This window comes from Aspergillus foveolatus (assembly GCF_047715535.1).
Source record: "Aspergillus foveolatus strain CBS 279.81 unplaced genomic scaffold BDW70scaffold_29, whole genome shotgun sequence".
In the NCBI taxonomy this organism is placed as follows: Eukaryota; Fungi; Ascomycota; class Eurotiomycetes; order Eurotiales; family Aspergillaceae; genus Aspergillus; species Aspergillus foveolatus.
The window spans coordinates 238,149-253,016 of NW_027396093.1; the positions used below are offsets into that span (position 1 = coordinate 238,149).

The 14,868-nt window shown below is 49.5% G+C and overlaps 4 protein-coding genes across 4 annotated transcripts; 3 read left to right on the top strand and 1 right to left on the bottom strand.

The window, feature by feature from the left end:
• Positions 1–2,732, top strand: BDW70DRAFT_137720 (putative NADH-ubiquinone oxidoreductase 64 kDa subunit). Its single transcript, XM_073737089.1, has 5 exons — positions 1–948; positions 1,009–1,349; positions 1,408–1,558; positions 1,614–2,345; positions 2,410–2,732. The coding sequence occupies exons 1-5, from the start codon at positions 126–128 to the stop codon at positions 2,424–2,426; spliced, it is 2,064 nt and encodes a 687-aa protein (XP_073595339.1). The 5' UTR covers positions 1–125; the 3' UTR covers positions 2,427–2,732.
• Positions 2,733–3,469: 737 nt separating this feature from the next.
• BDW70DRAFT_137723 (uncharacterized protein) lies at positions 3,470–5,292 on the bottom strand. Its single transcript, XM_073737090.1, has 4 exons — positions 5,172–5,292; positions 5,035–5,114; positions 4,667–4,859; positions 3,470–4,465 (listed from the first exon to the last, which is right to left on the bottom strand). The coding sequence occupies exons 1-4, from the start codon at positions 5,187–5,189 to the stop codon at positions 3,941–3,943; spliced, it is 816 nt and encodes a 271-aa protein (XP_073595340.1). The 5' UTR covers positions 5,190–5,292; the 3' UTR covers positions 3,470–3,940.
• Positions 5,293–5,722: 430 nt separating this feature from the next.
• On the top strand, positions 5,723–10,215 carry BDW70DRAFT_168610 (pre-rRNA-processing protein ESF1; the record flags this gene model as incomplete). The annotated part of the gene is made up of 15 exons (XM_073742501.1): positions 5,723–5,989; positions 6,067–6,194; positions 6,289–6,433; positions 6,489–6,531; positions 6,584–6,697; positions 6,760–6,801; positions 6,850–7,081; positions 7,139–7,510; positions 8,071–8,072; positions 8,105–8,482; positions 8,513–8,598; positions 8,632–8,691; positions 8,728–9,036; positions 9,070–9,147; positions 9,187–10,215. Exons 1-15 carry the CDS (start codon positions 5,813–5,815, stop codon positions 10,213–10,215), a joined length of 3,195 nt encoding a protein of 1,064 aa, XP_073595341.1. The 5' UTR covers positions 5,723–5,812.
• A 584-nt stretch (positions 10,216–10,799) lies between these two features.
• BDW70DRAFT_137727 (uncharacterized protein) lies at positions 10,800–14,865 on the top strand. The gene has a single exon (XM_073737091.1). The coding sequence runs from the start codon at positions 11,211–11,213 to the stop codon at positions 14,787–14,789; it is 3,579 nt and encodes a 1,192-aa protein (XP_073595342.1). The 5' UTR covers positions 10,800–11,210; the 3' UTR covers positions 14,790–14,865.
• The last annotated feature ends 3 nt before the right edge of the window (positions 14,866–14,868 follow it).

Genomic DNA, 14,868 nt, shown 5'->3' on the forward strand with positions numbered 1-14,868 from the left:
TCCCACACTACTTCGAATCTTCCTTCACTCTCTACTCACTGAACTCAGTCTTATCCTTATTATTTTACGTTAACCGTTACGACCTCCCGGGCCCCGTCGTTCCCTCGCTACATCCTGCGGTAGCCATGAGCGCTACGCTCCTCGCGAGTCGTGCGAACGCCATCGCGCTGAGAAGAATTGGACTGCTTTCGAGACGACTATACAGTTCTAACTCCTCAATTTCATCAAGAGTTGCTTCTGTACGGTTAGCCGATTACAAGCATCGCAAACCCATACCTCAATGCCTTGCGTCGCGTGCGTTCTTCAAACCCCGATATTCACTTCGACACAATTCCACCGCAACATTAAAGGAGGATGGATTTGCCCGAAGGTTTCGAATTAAAAGTATAGTCGTCAAGACTTTTGCGTACTGCGGCTTCTTCATTATCATGAGCAGTGCAGCCGTGGTAGCATTCTTTATTTACGATGCGACTACATACCGCGAGTCCTCAAGCGCTGAGGATATCCCGGTCTCGGAGTTGGCTCTCAATCCTCGTCGCGGAGGTCCAAAGAACTTGCCAATTGCAGAAGTGCTTATTGGCGATGATGATTCCGAGGCCATGCAGGCACAAAAAGATAAGCCGCGGCTAGTGATTTTAGGTACGGGCTGGGGTAGTATCGCGCTGCTCAAGGAGCTTAACCCTGGTGATTACCATGTCACTGTGGTGTCTCCGACGAATTATTTCCTGTTCACGCCTATGCTACCTTCGGCGACTGTTGGAACGCTTGGGTTGAGGTCGCTTGTTGAGCCGGTCCGCCGTATCGTTCAGCGAGTCCATGGGCACTTCCTCAAGGGTGAGGCAGTCGATGTCGACTTCTCGGAGAAACTGGTCGAGATTACTCAGATAAACAACAAAGGGGAGAAGGAACAATTCTACCTCCCATACGACAAGCTTGTGATTGGCGTCGGTAAGCATTAGGATGCTGATGCCCAGTTACGTGTTGTGCTGAACCACATTCTTCATCCAGGTTGCGTTACGAATCCCCATGGTGTAAAAGGCCTTGAGCACTGCCATTTTCTGAAATCTATTGATGATGCCCGCCGCATCAAGAACCAAGTCTTAGATAACATGGAACTCGCTTGCTTACCAACCACTACTGACGAAGAGCGGAAACGCCTGCTGTCTTTTGTTGTCTGCGGTGGTGGCCCAACTGGTGTTGAATTTGCTTCTGAACTCTTTGACCTTCTGAACGAGGATCTGCTCTATTCGTTTCCGAAGATATTAAGAAACGAAATTTCTGTCCATATTATTCAAAGCCGCAGTCACATTTTAAACACATACGACGAAGCTCTCTCAAAATTCGCAGAGGTAAGCCCTGGTCTCAATCAATGGTTATTTAACTATGGACAGGAGCTTACGAAAGCAGTCTCGCTTTGCGCGTGATGACGTTGATGTTTTGACAAACGCTAGGGTCAAGGAAGTCCGCGAAGACAAAGTCGTCTTTACCCAACTAGAAGATGGCGAGACGGTAACAAAAGAAATTCCTATGGGCTTCTGTCTATGGTCTACCGGCGTGGGTATGCAGACTGTGCTGACGTTTCGTATACCATAATCTGCTAACCAGTATACCAGGCCGCAGTGACTTCTGTTCAAGACTGTCCGACAAGCTTGAAGCCCAAAACAACAAGCACGCCCTAGAAACTGACTCACACCTCCGCCTCATCGGAGCTCCTCTGGGCGATGTATACGCCATAGGTGATTGTGCCACAGTTCAAAACAAGGTCGCCGACCACATCGTCTCCTTCCTCCGCACTATTGCTTGGGAAAAAGGAAAAGACCCCCAGAAAGTCCACCTTACCTTCCGCGAATGGCGCGATGTCGCCGCCCGTGTCAAGAAGCGCTTCCCCCAAGCCTCCAACCACCTCCGCCGCCTAGACAGGCTCTTTGAACAATACGACAAAGATCATTCAGGCACCCTTGACTTTGAAGAACTCTCCGAACTCCTCCACCAAATTGACACGAAACTCACCTCCCTCCCCGCCACCGCCCAACGCGCAAACCAACAGGGCCAATACCTCGGCCGCAAACTCACTAAGATTGCAGCTGCCATGCCTGGCATGCAAGCCAATCAAATCGACTACGGTGACCTTGACGAGGCTGTCTACAAGGCCTTTAATTACAAACACCTCGGAAGCTTGGCGTACATCAGCAACGCCGCCATCTTTGACTTTGGTGGCTTGAACTTCGGCGGCGGCGTCCTGGCTATGTATCTCTGGCGTAGTATTTACTTTGCCGAGAGTGTTAGTCTGCGGACGCGGGTCATGCTTGCTATGGACTGGGCTAAGAGGGCGCTTTTCGGAAGAGGTATGTTCCACTTCCTTTGCTACATTCTGGGTTAGAATCAACTAACGTGGTTTTCAACTATCAGATCTTATGAGCTTCTAACCCTCCCAATGTCTGGTAATGGATCATCTCCATTTCCAGCGCCTTTTCACGCATATACATTGAGGGGCTTATTGAGCCGAATACTGTGTTTAGCGTGTTCGTTTGGCTAGCTAGAGCTAATCTACTTGGTGTTCTAATAGTGTACTGTAGTATGGGAATGCAATCAGCTATCAGTCATAGTTTTAGTCAGAGTTCATGTTAGTTATGGCCTCTCTTGATAGTATACCTGTTTCCCATTGTAAGCATCGTTATGTCCGTTCCCAATAAGCTCTAAATCGTGGACGTGGTCAAATAAATATATCTCCAGCGAGTTGTCAGCATAGACGTACGTACGGCCATGCGCATTTGCTGGCGTAGAAGGACCAGCATGTCTTCATACAGTTTATGACCTAGTTGTACATGGCATAATTTCTTCACCTGTCAATATGACTATTTATTACCAACTATCCTATATTTATCCCATTGTAAGTATGTACTGTGTTGGCCTCGGTGATTTTGCTAGTACGGGTGGGTCTGACTCCTGCCGAGCGGTCAAGGCCTCTAGCCACCGCCTTTCTAATAATGAAGCTAATGTTTGGAGACCTTTGGCGGTGCTACATGTTTTAACCATGGTGCCTACCACACACGAGCCTCCTGAAGTGCCCGAATCAAAGCAAGATTCCACGCGCTTGTCGCATAATAATCTTCGTATATTTCTCCTAGAGGATTATGCCAAGAAATAATATATATATATATCCTTAAGAAAGCTATCGCAATTGGGTTGGGCCTATAATTTAGAGCTATAATTCCCTAATATGGCAATAAGGTATCTAGCTTCAACTGATTCATTATAAGGCACCCGGCCAAGCAGGTTAACGTACTCTATAATCTGACTGCGTGTGGGATCCATCCTGTACCATGAGCCCCTTCTTACCAGTTCCCACCCAATCAAGACTATCTGGGATTGGATGAAGTGCTGCATTCAAGAACGATATCTAGAGGAAAAGCAGCTATTACAATGGTCTGTAAAAGCGTTTACACGCTTCTAGAGTTCTGTTTAGAAGCACCTTTTGATGATTTTTGTTATTTCAATGTAGGCTATTTCAATGTAGGCAAGGTTTTAGGCTTTTATTGATGCAGAAGGGTCATACTTAATCCTAGCATCGTCGGGAATAGCTTCAAGTTTATGCTGGAGGTACTTGAAGGATTCAGACGCACCGTACTACAAAACCACCGTAGCCAACCACGATACATGAATGAAGCGGCTAATCAGCATAGGCATGGTGCGTCAGGACACTGACATAAAATAGTTATGGGTATGGAGATATGGTTTGTCGGCCAGTCGTTACCGAATCGACGCAATAGAGACAGGATAGTTACTCTCTTCCGAGAACGATTCCATGTTATACTCTGGATAACTGATTGACAGGAATCACTGACAGCAACGACGCCTCCTAACGCCGAGGCTAAACATAAAGAAGCAGTTGATCGGGTCGCAAGATAAACATGATATAACTCAAGACAGGTCCAGCCGGTCATGAGATCATCGAATCAACGTCTCCGTTGTTGGTCATTACAGTATCGTTAGAGGCGCCAACCTGGGGGGCGTTCGCCGTGGTGTCCGGGGTAAAATTACTATTGTTGGATTCCCCAAGCCCAAGATCCAGCTTGTCAGGGATATCTTTCTTAGCCTCTCGGGCCTTTTGCTCCGCCCAAGCGTACAACCTGGCGAAGTCGCACAAAAGGGCTTCTGTACGAGCACCTTGGTCTTGCAGGATAGCTGCGTTGACCTTGGAATAAATGTCCCTACGTAAATCGGAATGGAGAAGAGGAGCTAGAGATGGTGTTAGGTTCTCCTTGGGGTATATGAGAAGCGCAAGCGTCTTCTCAAGGTCTTCAAGGAACTGGGGGTTCGTTGGTGCCCGGGGTGCGAGTTGGGAAGTAGCAAAGTCAAGAGCTGGGGTGATGTCTCCATCAGGGTTAAGCGAGCAGGAGCGTATCAACTCCACAAGCTGCAAACGAAGTAGCGAAAAATGCAGCGACGGGTTTTCATCTAGAATCTGCATTAAGCAGTTAGCACATGTCGCGGACGAAATAATGGCAATGAGCTAAACGATCATGTTGATGCTGTAATCATACTGAGGACTGAAGATGTTTGTTTATCAACAAAACCCAGAAGGGTGTTCTGAGTGGTGCATGAAACTTGGTCTAATCATAACAGGAAAGGTATGATGAAGGTGTAGAGTGGATATATTTCTTACCTGAGGATTGAGTTCGTTGATTTTTTCAATTGCAGTCTGGATGTTCCCGGAGTAGATGGCCGTTCGAATATCAACCCGCTCCCGAATTGAGTCGACGTCCACTGGCTCAATATTGGCTTCGAGCGCAAATTTCTGCGCTGCAGCTGGGTAGCCATTTGTGACTAGATAGTCCATGACCAATCTGTTCATATCACTTGAAAATGTCAGCAGATGGACAAAGAAAAAACTCCAGCTGAACGAGGCATGGGCAGAAATGTATCAGAAACACAAGTTATATGTTCTCCTCAAGTATATTTTTTCAGAGAGATTCCCAACTTGAATAAAAACGCATCATGTAAGGGACAAACATTGGAAGGAAGGGAACGTACTTCTTGGACGGCTTAACTTCGTCGACTTTGCGCTCGAAGTGGTGCCATGTTGGCGTTGATGTTGAAGACGTGGGAGACACCTGCAGCCCGTGTTAAAAAGCGGCAAACACGGATGCACCAAACGCCGAGAGGCATACGTAATTGGTAGCAGACATGATTGTGTGATGGAGAACGTGCTTGCTGGAACTGTCAAGTGCCCTGGTACTGAATCATAGGCCGCCTGTGAAGATGGAAAGCTTCGCAGACGGGAGCCATGAGGGTGCTGAAGAGAATAAGAGGAGAAGAAAAAGAGCACACGGAAGAAGAGGGAAAAGGAAAGATGAAATGGTCTAGTCACGTGGGCAAAAGCAGCAAGCGAAGGCTTCGCCCCAGCGCTAATCCTGATTGGCGCAAGCGTCTCTTGCATGCTGATGCATCGAGACCAACTGGTGTCTTGAACATTGGCATATGCCTGTAACTATGCTCAAATCCACCCCAGTGAAAGTATGAACGCTTTAAGAGGATTCAGAGGTGAGATTGTGCTTTCAGATGCAGTAATAGTTCTACTACTCGGAGAGTCTGAGTAAAGCTACTGAAGAACAAGTGAGTACGCTAAGCCTCATTGGGAGGATATACCGCTTAAAATGTTTTAGCCTCATCGCACTGCCGAGCGACAAATGGATCTCTGCGACTGCAGTCTTATCGAACCAAATCTCCCTAGGTCGACCCTTGTTGCCTACTTGATACTGATTTTTCATCTTGTCAGTGATTCTCAGATTGCCCAGGTACAGTAGGCAACATGGAGTCGATCTCGCCGGTGTATTCTGCTGCCACTAAGTCGGACAAGCGCTACTCTCCACCATGGGCGGATTTGAGCATTATCGGAATTGCTGGCAGTTCCGGCTCTGGCAAAACGTCTGTGGCAATGGAAATCGTGAAGTCACTGAACTTACCCTGGGTTGTCATCCTTGTAATGGTACCATGAACAAGCTTCTCTTACTAGAAAAGGGGCCCAGTATAGCTATCTGATTTATGAGGTCTAACGCGTTGCAGGATTCATTCTACAAGAGCTTGAACCCGGAGCAGCATGCCAAGGCACATCGCAACGAGTTTGATTTCGACAGCCCAGACTCGATTGATTTCGACGTCTTAGTGCAGTGTCTTAGAGATCTCAAACAAGGGTATAGTAGCCATAATCTTCTGACTCGTGCCGCACCAGTCGTCGATAATTCCTGCTACTTTTCCTGGAACTGACATTCTTTGCCTGCCTGAAAGAAAAAAGGTAGACATACCTGTTTATTCGTTCGTCGAACACCAACGTCAAGCCCATACCACCCCCCTCTATTCTCCCCATGTCTTGATTTTAGAAGGGATCCTTGCATTCCATGATCCCAGGATTGTGGAGCTTCTAGACGTCAAAGTATGCTCCCTGTTATCATTAGGGAGATTGTCGCGGAGCTTACTTGTATTTCAAGATCTTCGTAGAAGCCGATATGGACGTCTGTTTAGGCCGTAGAGGTGAGTACCCTGGTGATCAACGACCGGTAGCTTTCTGACGGCAGCCAAATAGTCCTGCGTGATGTCAAAGAAAGAGGCCGAGATATTGATGGAATTATCAAGCAATGGTTCAACTATGTGAAGCCTTCGTACAAAAAGTTTGTTGAGCCTCAAAGATCGGTCTCAGGTAAGCATGAGTTTCTTCATTCATCTAATTTACATGTGTATCTATGCTAAACAAGATTATAGATATTATAATTCCTCGAGGTATCGAAAATAAAACCGCGATTGGTAACAGCTCCCTCAACCAACCTTCTTACTGCTAGTCTAACGAGCAAGGCATGGTTGTACAACATATCCAACGCATGCTCGAAGAAAAGTCCGAGAGGCACAGTGCAACCCTCCAAGAGCTCCGGCGCATTACATTCGAAGAACAGTTATCACAGAATGTTATTATGATGCCGCAAACACCTCAGTCCATTGGGATGAATACGATCCTCCAGAATCCTGAGACGGAGCAAGTCGACTTCGTGTTCTATTTCGACAGGTTGGCTGCTTTGCTGATTGAAAAGTACATCCTAACATCCGACTCGAACCAATCGCACTGTATGGCTGACAGCAGTTATAGGGCTTTAGATTATACTTCGTACGCACCCAAAGAGGTTGAAACCCCTCAACATAACATGTACCGTGGGTTGAACCAGGAAGGCATCGTATCAGCGGTTGCTATTCTGCGAGGAGGCTCATGTCTAGAGACCGCCCTCAAACGGACGATTCCCGACTGTGTCACTGGCCGCGTACTCATTCGGACTAATGAGGCCAACGAGGAGCCCCAGTTACATTACCTTAAGTTGCCCCCAGGTATCGAACAGCATTCGAATGTCATGCTTCTTGATTCCCAGATGTCAAGTGGAGGTGCAGCTCTGATGGCAGTGCGTGTGTTGATTGACCATGGTGTGCCGGAAGAAAGAATCATCTTTGTGACTTGCGCAGCTGTTCAGTCAGGCGTCAAGCGATTGGCGGCCGTTTACCCCCACGTCAAGCTCATTGTTGGACGCATTGAAGAGGAGAGTGAACCTCGGTGGATGGAGCACAGATACTTTGGATGCTAAGCTGCACATGAACGAAGAGCAAAATACATTTGATGCTTGTAAATGCCATACATTCAGTGACCAAAGTAACCTTTTCTACTAATCAATTCATGCCGAGTCTCATACTTTGTGCTGATCGATGCCCGGAGCGGAACGCACGGACCATCTCCGACGCCGAAGTTTCTTGTGGTTCCGCCCGCCGAAAATATCAAGCCTCAAAACCTTTTCCCTTCAAGAACAATATTTGCAATTCAATACAACCCATTATTGATTTCTTGGGATACCTCGCGGTTGCGCTCTACTAATACCTACGAGTTCTGATCAACGAATCGGCGCAACGTAACAATGTCAGACCGCAAGAAAAGCAAAGACGGCAGCAGAGGAAAACGAGCCGCCGGTCCAGTCATCAGTACGTATTCCAAGCTCCTTATCCAACTGCATTATTTTGAAGAAAGGGAAAGCCCCGAAGTAGTGAGTACACTACTAAACAAATCTCATCATAGCCGATCCTCGATTCGCAAATATCCAAACAGACCCACGTTACCGCCTCCCCAGCAAACGACACACCCACGTGAAACTTGATAAACGATTCGCGCATATCCTACACGACAAAGAATTCTCGAGAAACGCTGCTGTTGACCGATACGGCCGAAAGCTAGCACGCGATGATACGAAAAAGCATCTGGAACGATTTTATCGGCTGGGCGACGATGAGGGAGAGGAAGAAGATGATGATGAAGAAGACGATAACTTCAGCGTCGATGATGACGAGGAGGTCTTGAAAGAATTGAAGAAAGCTGATACCAAGGCGGCGGGGTATGATCCGGCGCGCGATGGGGGCTTCTCAGAGTCGTCGTCTTCGGAGGATGAGTCGAGCGAGGGTGAAGATGAGGAAGAAGAAACAGACGAAGACGCTCTGGGGGGCGAGGAGTTAGATTTTCCCGACAAGCAGAGGGAGGATGTTCCTGTTGGGGAGGTGACGAATCGCATTGCGGTGGTCAATCTGGACTGGGATAACATTCGGGCAGAGGACCTGATGGCTGTATTCTCGAGCTTCACGCCAACCGGCGGGAAAGTCACGAGGGTTGCTGTTTATCCGAGTGATTTTGGAAAGGAGCGGATGGAGAGGGAGGAGACGGAGGGGCCTCCGAGGGAGATTTTCGCTACGCAAGACGAGGTTAATGATGAAGAGGAGGAAGATGAGGACGAAGAACTTGATTCTGAAGAGGAGGAGGAGAAGATCAAGAAGTCGATCTTGAAGGAGGATCAGGGCGAGGAGTTCAACACCACGCAGCTCCGGAAATATCAGTTGGAGCGACTACGCTACTATTATGCTATTCTGACCTTCTCGTCGAAGGAGGTCGCGAAGCATGTCTACGATAACGTTGATGGTGCGGAGTATCTGTCGAGTGCAAACTTCTTTGACCTCCGATTTGTGCCTGATGACACGGACTTTTCAGATGACCAGCCGCGAGACGAGTGTGAGCGGATTCCGGATGGATACCAGCCAAACGAATTTGTTACAGACGCTCTTCAACACAGCAAGGTCAAGCTGACTTGGGATGCGGACGATAAATCGCGCAAGGAAGCACAGGCTCGGGCGTTCCGAGGCAGTCGAAAGGACATTGATGAGAACGACCTGAAGGCCTATCTTGCTAGTGACAGCTCTGATGATGAAGATGAGGGGGGTGTTGACATTATCGACGGCACAAAGGGTGAAGGTTCCAAAACGTCACAGAAGGAGGAAGAGAGAAAACGCATGCGAGCGCTTCTCGGTTTGAGTGCGGAGCCGGCTTCAGCCTCCAAGTCCGATGGCCCTGTTGGTGAAATGGAAGTTACATTTACGTCTGGTTTGGCAGGTGAACCTAATCGCGACACAGTCTTCGAGAACGAGCCGGAAGAGACTACCATCGAGAAATATTTGCGTAAAGAGCGCGAAAGGAAGAAGCGCCGAAAGGAAAAACTCAAGGGTAGCAAAGGCGATGATGCCGCTGATGACGACAAGAAGGACGCTGCTGGTGAAGAGAAACAGCATGAAGACGAGGACCTGGGCTTCAACGATCCGTTTTTCCTTGATCCTTCTGATAAAGCGGCTACTGCTGCTCGTCGGAAAGAAGAAAAACGCAGAAAGCGGACGGAGCGCGCTGCCGAGGAAGCTGCCGCCGCAGCCAAACGGGCCGAACTAGAATTGTTGATGATGGACGACGACGATGCCAAGTCTGGAATGAGGCATTTTGATATGAACGAGATCGTCAAGGCTGAGAAGCAGGCTCGCAAAAAGAAGGGCAAGGGCAAGCAGAAGGGAGAGGCAGCCCCAGTCCCCGACAACTTTGAAATGGACGTCAGTGATCCACGATTCTCGCGTCTTTTCCAAAACCACGAATTTGCAATCGATCCTACCAACCCTCGGTTCAAGCCGACGTCAGGTATGAAGGCCCTACTTGAGGAGGGCCGTAAACGACGTAGGGACCGCGAAGAGGGTGGAGACGAGGAGGACGAGAGCCGGAATGGGAAGAAGCAGAAGCAGCGGTCTAAGAAGAGCGCTTCTGCTGAAGATGGCACGGATGATCTTAAGAAATTAGTGGAAAAGGTGAAGCGGAAGACGAAAGCTTGATTGACCTGCTTGTTGTGCTTGTATTTGAATCACTACTCTCTATGGCGCGTCAAAGGCGGCTATGGAATTGGGCATATACCATTCGAATGACTCGTTTCACTACCGTTACTTGCTGTTTTTAGAACTATGCTTGCCTACTGTAGAGAAATGGCTCGAGCTCTAGATTTGCTTCTTCTTTTCCCTTTCCTGCCTTTTCTCCTTTCGCTCATAAACCGCCTGAAAACCAATATATGATGTAATGTCAGTATAGCTGCAATGATAAATTTGGATTATGGCAGCTGCTATCCCGCCGCATCCATGTCCGTACATGCAGTATCAAAGTTGGCTGTGCGACGTACCCGGACATTTGCATCCAATCCGACAGTATCATAGGCCCTTGCTCTGCCAATCGGTGTCAGTAAGCTCACCGAGAAATGTGATTTGTGCTGAAATCATCTTCTGACCCTTGATGGAGGCTGCAGGTCCATCCTTTGATAGACGGCCTTTAGGTGGCATCCGCTCACCGCCCTTTCGGCGTCTTCACCAACCCGAAGACCCCAACCACTTTCCTCTCCTATCCTACCTCCACGACATCCCTCTTCTTCCTATACTCTTCTCTTTAGCTTACCACGCGGTTCACAGTGTGGTGGTGTTCCAATTTACTCCTGCTGTTGTTTCTTTAGCCACACGAGGTCTGGCTTTTCGTTACTACGGCGGTAATTAGACGGCGGCGTCGACTAGATCCGATACAAAACCCTCGGGTCGGCGGATCCTTAAGAATGGTCTTCCTTCGGTAGATTGAGTGATGGGGAACTACGGCTCAGTTTAGTCTGGCTGTGGTGATCTGGATCCGATCCGTGGTGTGCTTTTGACCACTGGGAGGTTTAGTCTACTTGTCTTTGAGGGCGCCGTGTGTTGACCTCAATTTGTCTGTTTCGTTTCATTTTTTGTCCCTCTTTTATATCTGTCTTGGCCTTGTTTTGCAACAGGTCTAGAGCTGCGTCGGAACTGTCATAATGCTGGGCCGACTTCTGAACACTGCGGCGTCGACTTTGAACCCGTCGGCATATTCTTCCAGGCCTACCCCTCAGCTTGAATCGGTTACCGAAGAAGAACATACGTCCGGCCTTTTATTTCCCGATGCGAGTGTGCTTCGACGCTCGAATACCCACGCCTTTCCTCTCCAAACCGCTTTCAATTCTCCCAATGTCTCCGCAGCTGGTGCCTACGACGACCGCGGGGGTGTAGAGTTGGACCCTCAGAAGGACTTTCGGGTGGTCATTGCCCAGAACTCTCTCGGTGACAGGGAGCCATGCATCCTTCTTGATACTAAGGCCGAAGCAGCAGAACCGCCTTCCTTCGGACCTGGATTGGATTCTCAGGCGTCTGAAAATCCCGGTCACAGGCATGCTCGCACTATGTCGTCTCTTTCCCGCGGGCGCCGAGGTCATCTGTCTCAATCATCATTGATAGATCAGAGCCCGCCTGCAACGGCGGCTGACATGCGCAGAGTGTCACCGACCTCGTCTAGTGCATTTGTCCGTGCCCGTGGCCGTAGCTCGACAATGGCCCCTGCTGGAGGTCTTCAGGAACCTGCTCATTCGCGCCAACCGACGGATATGAACGATGCGGGGCTTCTAAATTGCATATTTGGTAGCAGTGCATTTAGCTACCGTGGATCTTCTACAAAGATGCATATCATCTCAGGTGATGATGATGCGATTCCCACGGGGAATGCATCACCGGGGACCCGGAATTCTTTCACTCGGTCGTACACTACAGGGGGTTTCGCGAGTACTAGTCGTACGGATTACAAGCCTCGTTCAAAGGTCACGATTCTCTTGACAAGGATGTTCAGCGTCAACTTGCCTGAGGCAGGCACCGCGTCTGAAGGACGTGATCTTGGTACGTCTTTAATCCAAGAATCTCTTCCTGAGACCGGTTATCCATTTCCCGACGTGACGAAGCGCAAGAAAATCAAAGAGAAGAAAACCCCAATGTACGCAGTTGCCATCACAATCCGGATCCCGGTGTTGTCCCGGAATACAGCAAGACCTGTTTCCCGGTTTAGTACTCAGGGTCAAGATTCACCGAAACCCGGCATGTCCTGCTCTTTAGACTCTGATTACCGCTGGCGTGGTGGATTCTTTGATGAAAACCTTGCGTCTGCGCCTGCTAGTCTGGACGAACGGATTGACATGCTGGTTGATCATTGGGACGTCATCAACCGTACACTATCACACCTCGAAAGATTATCTCGAAAGGAGATACTTTTTCTGTTGAAGAGAGCGGATTCTTCAGGAATGCATCCGAAGCCTGCAAAACCCCCAAATATGCAACGAACGAACCAGACGTTCCTTCATCTACCGGCGAATGTCCTAGCGCTCAACTCAAGACTGAAACAAGAAGCTTCTCGCAGTGCCCGCCGCATCAGTACTGCACTGCAAATTCCCAATGTAATAACGGGGCAAAGCCGCTGGGGTGTATGGCGCGAGGAGGGTCGTTCTATTGTGCGCAGTCTTGGAGATAAAGATCATAGCTTTTTCTTCCTTGTTCTAATTACCGCATTTCTGGGGAATCATACGGAATGGTTGAATGCCTTAGGTCCCGACTGGTACCGGCGGCGGCACTATTTGCAGCAAAAAGCACAACAAGATGCGGAGCCTGCCCTTCCGTATCGGACGGTAATCGTTTCCCCTGACAAGATGACTGCTCGGAGACTCATCTTTCTTCTTTCGGCATTTCTCCCACCAAAACAGCGTTTCGAACCACTCCCTTCTCCACTCCGACCCGGTACCTCCGCCTCAACTCGTGCCGTCTCCCAAAGCCCGCCCAGCGTGCCTGTCCTACGGCAGGAGCCACTTCGCCGAGCCATAGAGCGGCGTTCACGTGCACAACGCTTAAATCTCGCTGATAGAGATCATAATCGTTCTGTTAGTGCTTCATCGAACGAAACCGCTCATCGATCAACGGATGACGCCGAGCATGATTTTAGCATATATCGCAGAGGCTCAGACGCTCGCTCAATCAGAACAATCGGGATACCAATGCATCCGAAGGATGCGCGCAGCAAGAACACCAGCACAGCGACAATATCAACCGCAAACCCTGGTGGCGCAGTTCCCGTCCCCCATTTTGCTTCTCAGGGACGGGAACCATCTGACCAGGCCTGCGGAGAAGGGGTGGACAGCTTGGCGTCTGAGACTCTGTTGAAGAGCCTGCAAAGAAGCGAAAGCTCAACGAACAGCGCCAATAGTAGCGTTCCTACTACTGGAGGTCGTTGGGGTAGTCTCTTTAGCGGTCTCTGGAGCTCTCGTCAGGAGTCGTCGACTGATTACGGTACTGCTGGCCAGCCATTCGAGCACCGTCGACGTTCCACCTCAATCCTTAATGTCCCACCTAAACGGAACCCTACGACGCTCCAACAAATGGTTGAAGAGGCTTCCAGCGAAGAACCTCACCAGATCGCTACTAGCGCGACTATTTCTATTCCGCAACCTCCAAACGCCCAACGTAAATTCGAGGAAGATGCGCCGGACCTATCTTCTTCCACAACTGACAACCCTAGAGAAACTTCGCTCAGACTAGCCGTCCGAGAAGAGGATGGAATAGTAGATGTTGAGCTCCCATTGCCTGGGTTTGTCTCTCTGTCTTCGTCGGGTGAATCGACCATGGCTTCCCCGAAAAAGACTCGCACGTCGATAACAAGCCTTGATGCTCTTGGATCTACTCATAGCAGTGGTTCAGGATTCCATTATCAGACGAAAGATGTCGATGGGCCGACTCTCAACGTCGCTGGATGGTTGAAAAGCTTCCATGATGACTTTGTTCTTCAAGGGGTGCGACCTTACTCGAGCCTAGAGTCAGAGATCAGGCGAGCCATGCAGTCCGAGCCCACTCCGAGCAACGCGGTAGCACCGGATACTGATGGATCAGAGAAGTGGGTAGATGTTGCCACAACTCTGATTGCAGATGTGCGGACCTTTAGCGTCAAGCGGCTGCGTCTTAAACGTCGAGCAATTGGCGGCGGCTCTGTGAGATCGCCGATTTCTTCATCAGGGATGTCTACTCCTGGCACTCCTCGCCAAGTACCGGGCGGCTCAATGTCTAACTCCCAGCTTAGCGGCTACTTCTCTTCTTCCATGGCCTCGGCAACGCCCTCTCCGAGATCCCGCTTCGATGGGTACAATGCCGGTGAAGTGGAGGAGCGCTTTGTGGAGGAACCGGTTATGGATCTGGACGGGACCCTGGTCGACGCTCTCGAACGTGTGCTAGCTCAAAGCGGCCCGTCCTCTTTAGCACCTACTCGGGCGTCATCTCCATCGCGAACTCGGAAAGAGAACGACAGACCCGCTGAGTATACGGCCACCCGCGACGACGTTCCTTCTCTTGAAGCCCCCCGGACCGAGTGTCGCCGGCTAGTCCTGGGAGCACTGGAAGAAGTAGTCCGCAGCGTGACCGCCGAGCATTGCCGTGAGGATGATGGAGAGCCTAATTTGGCGGATAGAGAGCGCAAACGTGTGATGACTGGGGTGGATAACACTCTCAGAGAGGGGGTTCGAAAGTGGCTCCTCGACGTCGAGGAAGCTTGGTAGGCCCTTATCCGAACAGCTCACGTCTTCCATTTGGAAGTCTATTTCATAACTTAAACCATTTAATCACGGACTTTGCCGC

Coding starts and splice junctions, on each gene's coding strand:
- BDW70DRAFT_137727 (XM_073737091.1), top strand. CDS start 11,211: ATGCTGGGCCGACTTCTGAACACTGCGGCGTCGACTTTGAACCCGTCG.
- BDW70DRAFT_137723 (XM_073737090.1), bottom strand. Junction 4,860..5,034: donor GAAGTTAAGCCGTCCAAGAA/GTACGTTCCCTT, acceptor GACATTTTCAAG/TGATATGAACAGATTGGTCA. Junction 4,466..4,666: donor TCAACGAACTCAATCCTCAG/GTAAGAAATATA, acceptor TGCTTAATGCAG/ATTCTAGATGAAAACCCGTC.
- BDW70DRAFT_137720 (XM_073737089.1), top strand. CDS start 126: ATGAGCGCTACGCTCCTCGCGAGTCGTGCGAACGCCATCGCGCTGAGA. Junction 949..1,008: donor CAAGCTTGTGATTGGCGTCG/GTAAGCATTAGG, acceptor TTCTTCATCCAG/GTTGCGTTACGAATCCCCAT. Junction 1,350..1,407: donor CTCTCTCAAAATTCGCAGAG/GTAAGCCCTGGT, acceptor TTACGAAAGCAG/TCTCGCTTTGCGCGTGATGA.